Genomic DNA, 12,641 nt, shown 5'->3' with positions numbered 1-12,641 from the left:
AAAAGTACAATAGTTGTTCCCAGGGGCTGGGGCGAAAAGGAAATGAAGAGTTGTTGCTTAATGGATACAGATTTTCAGTTATGCAAGATGAAAAATTTCTGGAGATTGGTTGCACAACAATTTGGATACCCTTACTACTGAACTATATATATACTTAAAATGGTTAAAATGGTAAATTTTGTCATGTGTATTTTACCACAATTTTTAAAAAGAAGGAAATTCTGACACATGCTGTAACACAAATGAACCTTGATGACATTATGCTGAGTGAAATAGGTCAGTCACAAAAGGACAAATACCATATGATTCCACTTATATGGGTAACTACAGTAGTTACATTCATAGGGACAGAAAGTAGAAGTGGCTGCCAGGAGCTGGGAAGAGGAGAGAATGGGGACTTACTGTTTAATGAGTATAAGGGTTCAGTTGCGAAGATGAAAAAGTTCTGGAGAAGGATAGGTAGTGGTGATGGTTGCACAATGCTGTGAATATACTTACTGCCACTGAAACGTACACTTAAAAATAGTTAAAATGGGACTTCCGTGGGGCGCAGTGGTTAAGAATCTGCCTGCCAATGCAGGTGACATGGGTTTGAGCCCTGGTCCGGGAAGATGCCACATGCCACGGAGCAGCTAAGCCTGTGCACCACAACTACTGAGCCTGTGCTCTAGACCCTGTGAGCCACAACTACTGAGCCCACACGGCACAACTACTGAAGCCCATGCGCTCTAGGGCCTGTGCTTCAAAACAAAAGAAGCCACCGCAGTGAGAAGCACGCACACCGCAGTGAAGAGTAGCCCCCGCTCGCCACAACTAGAGAAAGCCCGTGTGCAGCAGTGAAGACCCAATGCAGCCAAAAATAAATAAATTTATTTAAAAAACCCAAACATGTACTCATGATACAATGTGAGTGTGGGAAGAGTGCCTGCTCACATTTGTACGCTGGTGAGTTTAAGGAACTTGAAAAAAAAGAAAAAAGAAGTTAAGATGGTAAATTTTATGTTATGTGTATTTTACCACAATTAATTGACACTAACAAAATGGGAGAAAATATTTACATATAAATATATATCTGTAATATATAGATAACTTTAAAAGAATTTTCAAAAGAAATTAAATAAGAAATAAACATTTTTTAATGTTCAACCTTACACACTTGAAATAAAATAAATGGAAATTAAAAACAAAAAAAACGCACCACATGATTTCATTTAACACCCAAAATGCAGCTCTACTTTGATCTGTTACATATTAGGGTTAAATAAAATTCTAAAGTTTCTTTTCAAAGGGTTCTGCTGCAAAAAACAAACAAAAGGGAGGGGTAGAGGGGAGGGGAAAAGGCCTATTCAACCCCCCAGCCAACTCTACACATATCCCCCAATTTCTAAGAAGCTGCCAGTCTTTCTCACCTTGCTTCTACCTCTTATTTTTGTTTAAGGGCCAAAGGTAAATGAATAAATTTGGTCTGGCCTGGTACATTTACCAATCTCTTCCCAAACAGCCTAGTTCAGGCACCCTTAATAGAGCCTCCTTTTCAACATCAGAAGCCCAGATGGAGACAAATCCTTTTACATGGCAGACAAAAGCCAACAGGAAACCAACTGCAAAGCAAGAGGTGAGATACCATCTCTGCTAAGCATCTCTGTAATAAAACCCCTTCTCAGCCGCTCATCAGTACCTGATGATGAAGAGCGGATCCTCCCGGATTTTGCTGGCCATGTCAAGAAGGGAATTGGCACCTGATGGGGCAAAGATAGAGCCTGGGAGGAGTCCTGTCTCAGAAGAACAGCCTGCTTCCTTCTCCTCCATCTTCTCAAAAACGTATTTGTCAATGGGACGCCCCAGCAAGTACTCATCACGGTTCACCATCCCACCAGGACCCTGGTACATCCAGTCCAATTTTTCTTCCTTTTTCCTAGTTGAAGAAAAAAAAAAATACAGTCAAAGAAAATGTAGACTTCTCAAACCTACACACAAAACCTGAACATGAGGGATAGATAAGCACAGCTGTGGGAATCCCCTGGCGGCCCAGTGGTTAGGACTCCATGCTCTCACTGCCAAGGGTGCAGGTTTGATCATTGCTGGTCAGGGAACAAGGATCCTGCAGGCCTCAAGGCGTGGCCAAACTTAAAAAAAAAAAAAAGGCACAGCTGGTCAGAACTGGACTCATTCTACAGGCCCCTTAGCAAGGGCTAAACACCACACCCCATGGGGCACTTGGGAAGAAACGGTACTTGCTGTCATGGAGTTTACATTTTAGGAGAGAGATCATTTCCACACACCTAAAGCAATTTATGAGGAAAAAAAAGTTCCTCAGCCTGGGGCATGGATCTTCTGCTCAGGGTTTCTCAAGTCTCCTTTACAAAGTCTTTATGTTGTGCTTTCATTTCGAGGATAATCTGAAAGAGCTAACATGCATGTTCTGGATCAGCTCATCACCAAAACAATTTCAGTGACCACATATGCAGTTGTGTTTACTGTGTGTTTCGGTGCTTACTGTCACCTTGGCACCAGTGGTAATATACATTCGAGGGGATAATGAGAAAAGACCAGCAATAACAAGTTATGCTTTCAAGCCAAAAGAGGGAAGCCAAATTATGTCACAGTATCATGCCAAATATTTTCCTGTGGTTCTAAGAGAAAAAAAGTGGTGAGAAAATTGAGCCCTCACACAACGGACAGTAAAGGTGTGTTGAACTCATTCATAAGAGCACGTGTTGGAGCAGCCAATACCACATTCACACTACAAGTAGCAAAGCAGGTTCAGCGAAACAATATTATCTATAACAGTAGGTGCAATGGTTTTTGACTATGACTTTTAAATTTTGTATAATTATTTTTGTTTAAGATTATATAACAACTATGAGCATAAATAATACCTTCCTAGTTATATCTTTGCATATGTCTTTAATAAAAATAATTTAAACCAATAATAGAGGGTCTAACCCTTCAGATTTCTTTTCCTATTATAAGGATTGGCTTGAGAAACACTATAGTCTATGATTAAGAATTGATTGTGGGGCTTCCCTGGTGGTGCGGTGGTTAAGAATCCGCCTGCCAATGCAGGGGACACAGGTTTGAGCCCTGGTCCGGGAAGATCCCACATGCTGCGGAGCAACTGAGCCCGTGTGCCACAACTGCTGAAGCCCGCGTGCCTGGAGCCTGTGCTTCCCAACGGGAGAAGCCTCCACAATGAGAGGCCCGTGCACCACAACGAAGAGTAACCCCTGCTCAACGCAACTGAAGAAAGCCTGAGTGCAGCAACAAAGACTCAATGCAGCTATAAATAAATAAATTTATTTTAAAAAAAGAAAACAGAATTGATTGTGGGCCACAGGGGTCAGGCTCCACCCAGCTTACCCAATCTCACTCACACCACTGGGGTCAAGATGGAGGAGCAAGAGTGAGAGCCGTGCCCCGGAGAACTATGTGGAAAACTGTGGTGGGGCCTTTATGATGGGTACCACAGGTAGTAGTGTCTTTTATGCAATTAAAGGTTTTCACCATTCTCCAGTGGGAGTAAACCAGAGACTACGTGGGAGTTTGACAGCTATTAAAACCAGGCCTCCGGGCTTCCCTGGTGGCGCAGCGGTTGAGAGTCTGCCTGCTGATGCAGGGGACACGGGTTTGTGCCCCAGTCCGGGAAGATCCCACATGCCGCGGAGCGGCTGGGCCCGTGAGCCATGGCCACTGAGCTTGCACGTCTGGAGCCTGTGCTCCGCAACGGGAGAGGCCACAACAGTGAGAGGTCTGTGTACCGCCAAAAAAAAAAACAAAAACAGGCCTCCACAGTTAGGAGGTGGCTTTGCAGTTTGGGGAGGTCTGTTTTCCATGATTCTCTGCTGGATGGTGCATGTTAGAAAGACCTCTGGAATTCTGTCACAAGTGAAGCCTTCACAGGAGTCATATTGGCAGCCAAAAGGGACCAGTGGCCACAGTTGCTGGGTCAGCTGTGACTGGTGGCATTCTCCTAGGGTTAATTGGAGGAGCTGGTATCTTACTGACAAGATCTGCCTCTGTGTAGTTTCCCAATGGTCCTCGGTTTGCTGAAGATCCATCCCCGGTGCCTTCAACTCAGTTACCACCCTCACCTTTTGGAGACTATCAACAATATCAATGAGTTCTTTCCCAGAATTTCTTTAACAGAATAAGCTGTAATTCAAGAAGGATTTTGGAAGATCAAGATACAATGTATTTTTAAATCACAGGTGAGACAACCATGGCCAAATAGGCTATTAAGAGATAGTGAGCACTTTTTTCTATTTAAAGGAACATGGGGGATGGGTGTAAAAAGACAATACAGTTATTTATTCACAGTTGGACTGTATTTATAATCAAAATACATGTCTAACAGCATTAAAAGAAACTAATAAGTGCTTAGAAGATGAAGAACCAAGGGACAAATAACAGTGAAACAAAACCATCATTTCCTTGGAGACTTCTCTGCCTGGTTTTGTGGGTTCTGTTATTCAAACAATAAAAAACTCCTGGGGGTTGGAGGGAACTGACTGTGAAAGGCAGACTACATAAGAGCTTAAAGAGGTCTGAGCAAGAAGACCGGTGGTGACTAGAATATTCTGGCAAGCTCATTTTCCTGAAAGGCAGTATAACATAATGGTTAAGAGCACAAGCTCTGGAGTCAGGCAACATGGATTTGAATCCCGGCTCTAAAGCCAAGCAACTCATCTGAGCACTGGTGTCCTCACCTGTAAAATGAGGATAAAAGAGTACCTGCCTCATAGGGTTGTTGGGGATTAAATAAGTCAATGAATTTTTAAGGTGTTCAGAAGAGTGCACGGCACAAAGTAAGTACTAAATAAACACTAGCTAGTCTGTTTTGTTTTGTCTTTGTTTTACTTCAAGGGCAACTCATCAACTGGCAGAAGAAACATAAATGTATTGAGATAAAATATGTACTTCATAATTTCTTTGCCCCTCCTATCCCATAACCTACCCTGTAGTTCTGTCATGTCTTCTTACCCTGGGGATAATCACTGATGTTCCCACTAGCTAGTCTTTTTATTCTCTATGTATGTGTTTTGTATCTCCCACCAGGTTTTTTTAAACTCCTAGATGGCTGGAATGAATCCCAGACAGTTGCCTAGTATGTTCAGTGTTTGACAATTCATGGGCAATGGGTCTGGAACTGGCAGTACTTTTTGAATGAAAAGCAGGTCTCAGTGATCGAGTGGGGGGGGGATCCTAAAAGGACTTGTCAAAGATGGCTCAAGGGATCATACTTATGCATGCCTGACACGAATGCAGATGGGGAAACTGGAAATAAATATTTGTTTTTTCATTTGTAAACGACGACTCGGCACATTTCCTATGTGCCAGGCAGAGGAAGAAGGTCAGAAAGATGACAAAGATTCAGGCAGCTGAGTTGCTCACAGGCTACCAGATGAGGCACAGAGGTCAAGTAATTACGGAACAGTGCTGCTGAGAGCTAAGTATGTGATGGGTAACTGTGGGACACTTGAAGCAGAACTGCCTGAATGTACAGAGATACAAGAGTTTGTGTGGGATAAACGTGGGAGTCGTCAGCATGAAGCAGACACTGGTACCACAGGAATGAAGGGAGAAGAACAGTGAGCCCTGGGAAGCAGGAGCAGTTACTGGATGAGGGAAAAGAAGCTAAGCAAGTGAATAAAAGAGAAGAGACGGGATGAAGAGGAAGGAGGGCCAGGAATAGGCAGGCAAAGGAGCAAGACGTATCCAGAAGAAAGGATAGGAAAAATGAAGACAGATACTTCTATAAAGTAGTATTTTCAGGGCTACAGCTAGTCTTCAAAGGACTCAACTAATATCAGTCCTGCTCAGGCCCTCCAGTAAGAGAACATGTTGTATCGCTGAGATCCAGTGCCACTGGACTTGACCTGGTTCCGCCACGACCCAGCTGGGTAAACGTGCAAGTTACTTCTGTGCACTTCCATATCCTCACGTCTAAAATGGAGCTGGTAACTGCCATCTCTCATCATTTTTAAAGTGAGACCCTCTCTCTGAGTTTTTAAATGAAAGAACATTTGGGGTAAAAATCATATAAAAATGAAATGGTGTATAGATTTTTGCTGTTGCTATCACTAAGGATATAGAACAGGTTCTCAATTGAGGCTGCCCATGACGGTCACCCGGGCAGCTCTTAAAGTATCCAGATGCCCTAGCCCCAGACACCTCCTGCTAATCTTAGAGAGCCTGCTTGGGTGGGAATCACTCCCATCTTCATTTATCTAATCTTCCAAGGACACCCTAAAGTGCAAGCGTTGAAAAATGCTGGTAAAGAAAACACAATTTTCTAATATTATCAGTAAATACTTAAACAACATCCTATTGCAAAGAGGGATTTGGATGGAGATCAAGGATAACATGCATATTGAGGTTTTTTCTTTGTTCTAAGAGAGCTGTATAATAAACACAGAAAAGATTATCTGAACCGTACAAGTGAATTGTTAAATAGCAAAGGGTTGTATTGGATAAAGGAAAAGCACGACACTATGCAAAGGACTACACAAACCAGTCAGCTGGACAAGCAGATCGTGTAAATACATCTGCAAGTAAAGACCAAAAAAAGGGACCTACGTGCTAACCTTTGAGTTTCATAACATTGGAGAATATGTGAGGGGGCAAAAAAATCAAAAGAATATAAAATCACCTTCCTCCCATTCCCAACAGACAAGAGGGCATGAGGGTCAGCAACAGGATATACACTGACTCCCAGCTCTGAAGCTGCTCATCTATACTCTGACCTCATTAATTAGACTCTGCAAAGCCCAAATTTCTGACATATCAGGCACAGAATATGTAATGTTTGGCTGAATAAAAATTTCAAAATAATTTTTTACTTTTGGTTAGTGGGAAAGTAAACTCTTATAACTAATGGGTATTCCGTCTAAAATTGACATTTGTTTTAAAATCAAGGGTTCACAAAATCTCAAACCTCACATATAAAAATGTCATATAAGCTGCCCAGGAATTAATTCAAATGTGTGAAATTTATTTAGTTTAAATTATAAAGAATATAATTTATACAAAGTGTATAAAGTAAAATAATTTAATGTGTATCTATGGTTAAAAAAAACTTATAACATTTCATTATTTTACCTCATTTTATATATTAATGCCCTAAATATATTGTGCTGTACTTTAAAAACGCCAAGACTCCATTTATTTTAAAACATTTCAAATTTTATACTTAAGTCAGAATGGCCTTCTGCCAATCCTGAAAGAATGTACACATATATACAATGGAATATTACTCAGCCATAAAAAGGAATGAAAATGGGTCATTTGTAGAGATGTGGATGGATCTAGAGACTGTCATACAGAGTGAAGTAAAAGTAAATCAGAAACAGAAAAACAAATATCGTATATTAACACATATATATATGGAATCTAGAAAAATGGTACAGTTGAACCAGTTTGCAAGGCAGAAATAGAGACTCAGATTTAGAGAACAAACGTATGGACACCAAGGGGGGGAAATGGGGGGGGTGAACTGGGAGATCAGGATTGACATGTATACACTAATATGTATAAAATAGGTAACTAATAAGAACTTGCTATATAAAAAATAAATAAAATAAACAACAAAAAAAGAAAGAATGTAATTATTATCCTGCCTAAATTCCATAATGCCATTTCCACGAACTGAAACTAAGTCTCTCTCTCTCACACACACACACATGCCTCTGAATGTCACAAATCCTCCTGTCATGAAATTACTAAGGAAAAGCCCTGTATATCCAACAGGGGAAGTATGTCACATGTCACCCTGGAGACTTGCCCACTAGGATATGAACAAGGGATAGTACAGATAAGTCAATTTTAGTCTATCTGGAGTTTTTATTCAATTCTGATTTAGGAATGCACTGCATATTTTTTTTTAATTAAAAAATACCGATTTATTGGTGATCGTTCCAGTGAAGACGTGGGTTTTCTCGGATTTGTTTTTTTCATACAGAATACAGTTTGTTGTTATTATATGCACATTTTACTGAACCTTAATCAGGAAGTCAAACAAGAAAGCAAAAGCTCTTACCAGAAACAAAATTTCAAGTATATTAAAATAAGTCAGAAATTATAAATATCTTTAGTATATTCACTACTCATTGCTTTTCACTGTTTTAAAAAAACAAATTCCCAAAGAATAATTTTATATTTGATTTTAAAGCAGGTGATTTTTAACTATATTTTCTTACATTTAAGATTTACAGGGCTTCCCTGGTGGCGCAGTGGTTGAGAGTCCGCCTGCCGATGCAGGGGACATGGGTTCGTGCCCCAGTCCGGGAAGATCCCACATGCCGCGGCAGCGGCTGGGCCCGTGAGCCATGGCCGCTGATCCTGCGCGTCCGGAGCCTGTGCTCCACAACGGGAGAGGCCACAGCAGTGAGAGGCCCGCGTATCGCAAAAAAAAAAAAAAAAAAAATTTACAAAAAATATGTATGTACAGATTGTTTTATGTTCTTGGGATAAAAAAAAACATTGACGACTCCCAATTTCTACTGAATACTACCTGTACTCTCAAACATGACATTTGAAGACCTTCACTTTTCATTAGCTGCAGAAAAAGTACATTGAACATTTAGAAACAAGAAAGAGTAAAGAAAATAGAGATGGAAATTTGGATCGGCTTTAAAAAAAAAAAAATTGGGGCGCTCTCACAACACCTAGCTTCTATCCAGTGCTAACTCCATTAGTGCCACCACAGACCACCTCCCTGGCTCAAGAAACCTCCCTCTGAGAACAAGTTAGAGACTTTGCTTTTGCCCTCCCTGGGCCGCGGAACCTCCGCTTGAGGGCACCCTCCCCACTGCGCGGCCACTTCCTGGCCAAGAGCCCCGGCTGGGCCCGGAGCTGATCTCGCCTTATTAAATTACAGAAATCAGTAAAGAAGAACATTCCCACTGTCTATCCTCACACCCCAGATTAGAATCCCAGGTTCTGGGAAACCTGCACTGCATATTTTATGCTTTTAATTTTTCTCAGAACACATTTATTCCCATCCCCTCTTATGAGATGGGTAGAGTAATTATTGTCTGTTACTCCTATCCTATATTATACAAGAGGAAACTGAAGTCAGGGAATATCGAATGAGACTGCCCGCATTCACACAGCTTTTACTGACAGACACACCATCTACCTCCTTCCATGGGACCTCTCTGCCTCCCTAAAATGAGCCTGCAATCCATAACTAAACAAAAGCAGGACTGAGGCCTCAACACATACTGAGAAGCAGGGTATAGGCAATCATCCTCAGCCACAGTTGTTTGGCAATCATCTGCCATGAACCTGGTCTACACTAAGCCCTTTATATGTCATCTCATTCGATCCTCAACAAACCTTAGGAGTTGGGTACTCTCATTCCCCCGGTTCTACTAAGGTAACCAAGGCTCCCAAACTTGCTCCCAGTTACACAGCTAGGCTAGTCCATGCCATGCCAGCCTCAGAACCCAGGCCAGTCTGATTCCAAACTCATGCTCTTAACCAGCTATTATGCAACAACTGGACGATGCACCGGCAGGCAGTTCTGCAATTCCCCACACACCAAGACACCCCCAGGCCAAATCGCCCCAGTTCCTCACGTACTTGACAGCTCCAACGTCCTCCGCGTAGCGCTGCATCTCCTCCCGGGCCCTCTCCTCCCGCAGCTCGCGCTGAAGCTCCTCGATCTTTTTCCGCTCCGCCTCATGCTTCTGCTCAGCTTTCCACACTTTCTCCACATTGCGGAGGGTCTGCGGGTGCCAGCTCTTCTTCAGATTCTGTGGTAAATGAAAGGAGGGAGAAAACAATGCGCGGAGTGGGTGGGTGGTGAGTATAACTGGCCCTCCCTTTCCCACCCCTATATTCATGCCAAGGCAGGCATGTAAGGGCAAGATGTCTTTAACAATGGCAAGGCTGGCACCCAAAAATCTCACACATGGCGGGGCGGGAGAGAGGTTGTTCAAGTACATAAAGCTTCAGGATAAAACAGGCCCCTCCGAGATTCCCTTCAAATACTTCTAACCTGAAATGTGTGAGTCTGACTTCCACTAGCCTTGCCTGAAGTGAGGGTTGGTGATGACAATACAGGAGGAATGGGGTAGAGAAGCAGGAAAGTATAGACTCTAAAAGGCAAAAGAATTCAAGTGCCTTTGGCACTGGACGTTCATTCTTATGAACACAGTTTTCTTTTCCTTGAGTCCACTTAACGTGCCTTAAACTTGCATGGTTTACAACCCCACCTAGTACCTCTTTCAACCTTCCTTCCCAAGAATCTCCCCCTGGTTCTGATCTTCCTCCTCACCCTCAAGGAATGCTTCTCCTCTCCCTCCTCCCCATGAGCCACTGCTTTGGTTCAGCTTCCCAACCAGGGAAGGTTTCCTGGAGGAAGTGACATCCAAGGATAATTATAAATTAGCCCAGTGATGCAGGAAGCGGGAAGGAGTGGGGTAGATTTCCACACAGTGGTAACAGCACACAAAACTGCAGGCCCAGTGGTGAGAAAGAACAAATAATTCAGCATGGCTGGAGATAGGAGAGCAAGCTGATGGGAAGGGGCTCAAGATGAAGCCAACTAAGAAAGCAACAGATTAAGGGCCTTATAAGCCATGTTAAGGGATTGGATTTTATCCTGTTGACAGCAGAAAACACTAAACATTCACATGCAGGTGGGAGACATGACCAGACTAGCATGTAAAGAATGGATTGGAGAGAATCAGGATTGAAAGCCAGGAGACCAGTTAAGAAACCTAAATGAGGGAATTGCCTGGTGGTCCAGTGGTTAGGACTCTGTGCTCCCACTGTAGGGGGCAGGGTTCAATGCCTGGTCAGGGAACTAAGATCCTACATGCTGCTCAGTGTGGCCAAAATAATTTTTTTTTTTTAATGAGAGCTTCCTTTTCTCTCTCTCTTCTTGTACTCCCTTTCCCCTCATCAGGTTGTTCAGTCCTTCCTCCCCAACCCTCCACCTTGTCCTAATGGTCCTCGTCTCTCGCCTTCAATATGGGTGATTTTGCCTCCCAGGGAACATTTGGCAATGTCTGTAGACAGTTTTGGTTGTCACAACTGAAGGAGAAAGGTGCTACTGGCTAGAGGCCAGGGATGCTGCTACATGCACAGGACCACACACACAACAAAGAATTATCTCCAGCCCAAAATGTCAATAGCACTGAGGTTGAGAAACTCTGGATTAGAGCTTTCCTATCCCTAAATGCAGCTACTTGAAGACACTAAGTCAGAAGAACCTTGATGGTATCTTGGAACTCATTCTAACTGATAACACCTGACAAACTCTAATATAGCTACTGGACAGGTGGCTAAACGAATCTATTTGCTGATTCAATTAGCTACACTTTCAGGAGATTAGCATTTTGCTGATCTTGCACCATGCTCTTATGGGTACATTTGCCCAATTCGGAGGCTTAGCCCCCTACAAATGAACTATACAGTTTAAGAGAAATAGCCATATAACTTGTATTAAGTGCTATGAATTCAGAAGAAAGCTCTGCCACTACAGATCAGAATGCAGCACTGAAGAAGGAGTGGAAGTCAGAAAAGTGAACATGAGGAAGATCTTCCGTGACCCCAGGACATGGCTCAGGGACGAGGAGAACGGGGGCACAAATCACCCCTACTACAGCCCAGGACATGACTGAACTCCTAGCTGAGGAAAGGAGATGTATCCCAAGACAAGATATACAAAACAAAGTGACACGTCCTCCATACCTGCCTCCTTTCCTAGCCATGGTTCCAACCGCCCCCGAGTCTTCCCAGAATTTCCAGCCAGAGGGGCTCCCTGTCAACAAACACCATCTCCCCTCCTTGGCGACCCACCTCACATATCTTCCCAAGTCTCCGCCCGGTCCCTCATGGCCTTAGTTATCCGTCCCCTGTCCAGGGCTACAGCTCCCTGTCCCCAACGGCTGCGTTGCAAGAATACCCACTGCCACCCCCACCAATTTCCGTCCCCAGCCTCAGTCGGTCTCCGGCCTCAGTCCTCCCCCAGCCCTGGGCTCCCTCACTTACCAGGTCTCCGCCCCCCATGATGGTGGAGAACCTGGATGACTCAGGAAGGATCGAGGCGAAACGCAAAAAGAGAGCTCAGCTACGACCTCCGGAGATCTGATACCGGGTACAACTGGCTACCACTTTCACTGCCCGATCCAGCGACCACTTCCGGGAGAGCGTTGTATTAGAGCGACTGCGTCGCGGTACCATGACGTTTAATACTCGCTGTCGCGCTGCGTGGCGGTAGCGTCACGTGCAGTTTCGCAGGTTGCGGCCGTGATATCGCGGGATCTGTGGTTTCACTTTGGTCGCCTCGGGTTGGCTCCTCCCCTGATTTCTGGAGTAGTGAGTTAAAACGCTGCGGCTGTTTCGAGTTACAATTGGTCCTGGGCCTAGACCGGCGGTTCGGTTGCCATGGCGACGCACCGCGGCGTCCCCCTCGGAGCTCCACTCGGGGCCTCCCTAGCGAAGCCCCAGCGTGGACCAGCCTGGGCGGCCCGGAATTTCTAAACGGCTTTTCAAATCCGCAGTCTCCTCAAACCTCGACTCACAGCCAACCCCCTTACTCCAGGCGTATTTTACGGAGTTAAATAGAAACCATCGAACCGAAATTCCATCAGCTTCCCTGCACCAAACCTTTAGAATCTGCCAGCTTTCCC

General features: G+C 43.9%; 1 protein-coding gene and 1 pseudogene across 1 annotated transcript in view; one reads left to right on the top strand and one right to left on the bottom strand.

Annotated features, from left to right (window-relative positions):
• CWC25 (CWC25 spliceosome associated protein homolog) overlaps positions 1 to 12,018 on the bottom strand; it is a 32,134-nt gene extending 20,116 nt beyond the window's left edge. Inside the window, exons 1-3 of the mRNA XM_065897539.1 lie at positions 12,001 to 12,018; positions 9,583 to 9,755; positions 1,679 to 1,915 (exon numbers count right to left, since the gene is read on the bottom strand). Coding sequence (XP_065753611.1) covers positions 1,679 to 1,915; positions 9,583 to 9,755; positions 12,001 to 12,018 — 428 coding nt within the window. The remainder of the gene's footprint in view (positions 1 to 1,678; positions 1,916 to 9,582; positions 9,756 to 12,000) is intronic.
• On the top strand, positions 3,390 to 4,120 carry LOC136138917 (mitochondrial import inner membrane translocase subunit Tim17-A-like; annotated as a pseudogene).
• Positions 12,019 to 12,641: the final 623 nt, after the last annotated feature.

The sequence above is a fragment of the Phocoena phocoena genome, chromosome 19 (genome assembly GCF_963924675.1).
Source record: "Phocoena phocoena chromosome 19, mPhoPho1.1, whole genome shotgun sequence".
NCBI classification, from domain to species: Eukaryota; Metazoa; Chordata; class Mammalia; order Artiodactyla; family Phocoenidae; genus Phocoena; species Phocoena phocoena.
The sequence above is the reverse complement of the archived record's forward strand: the minus strand, read 5'-3'. Positions and strand labels throughout refer to the sequence as shown.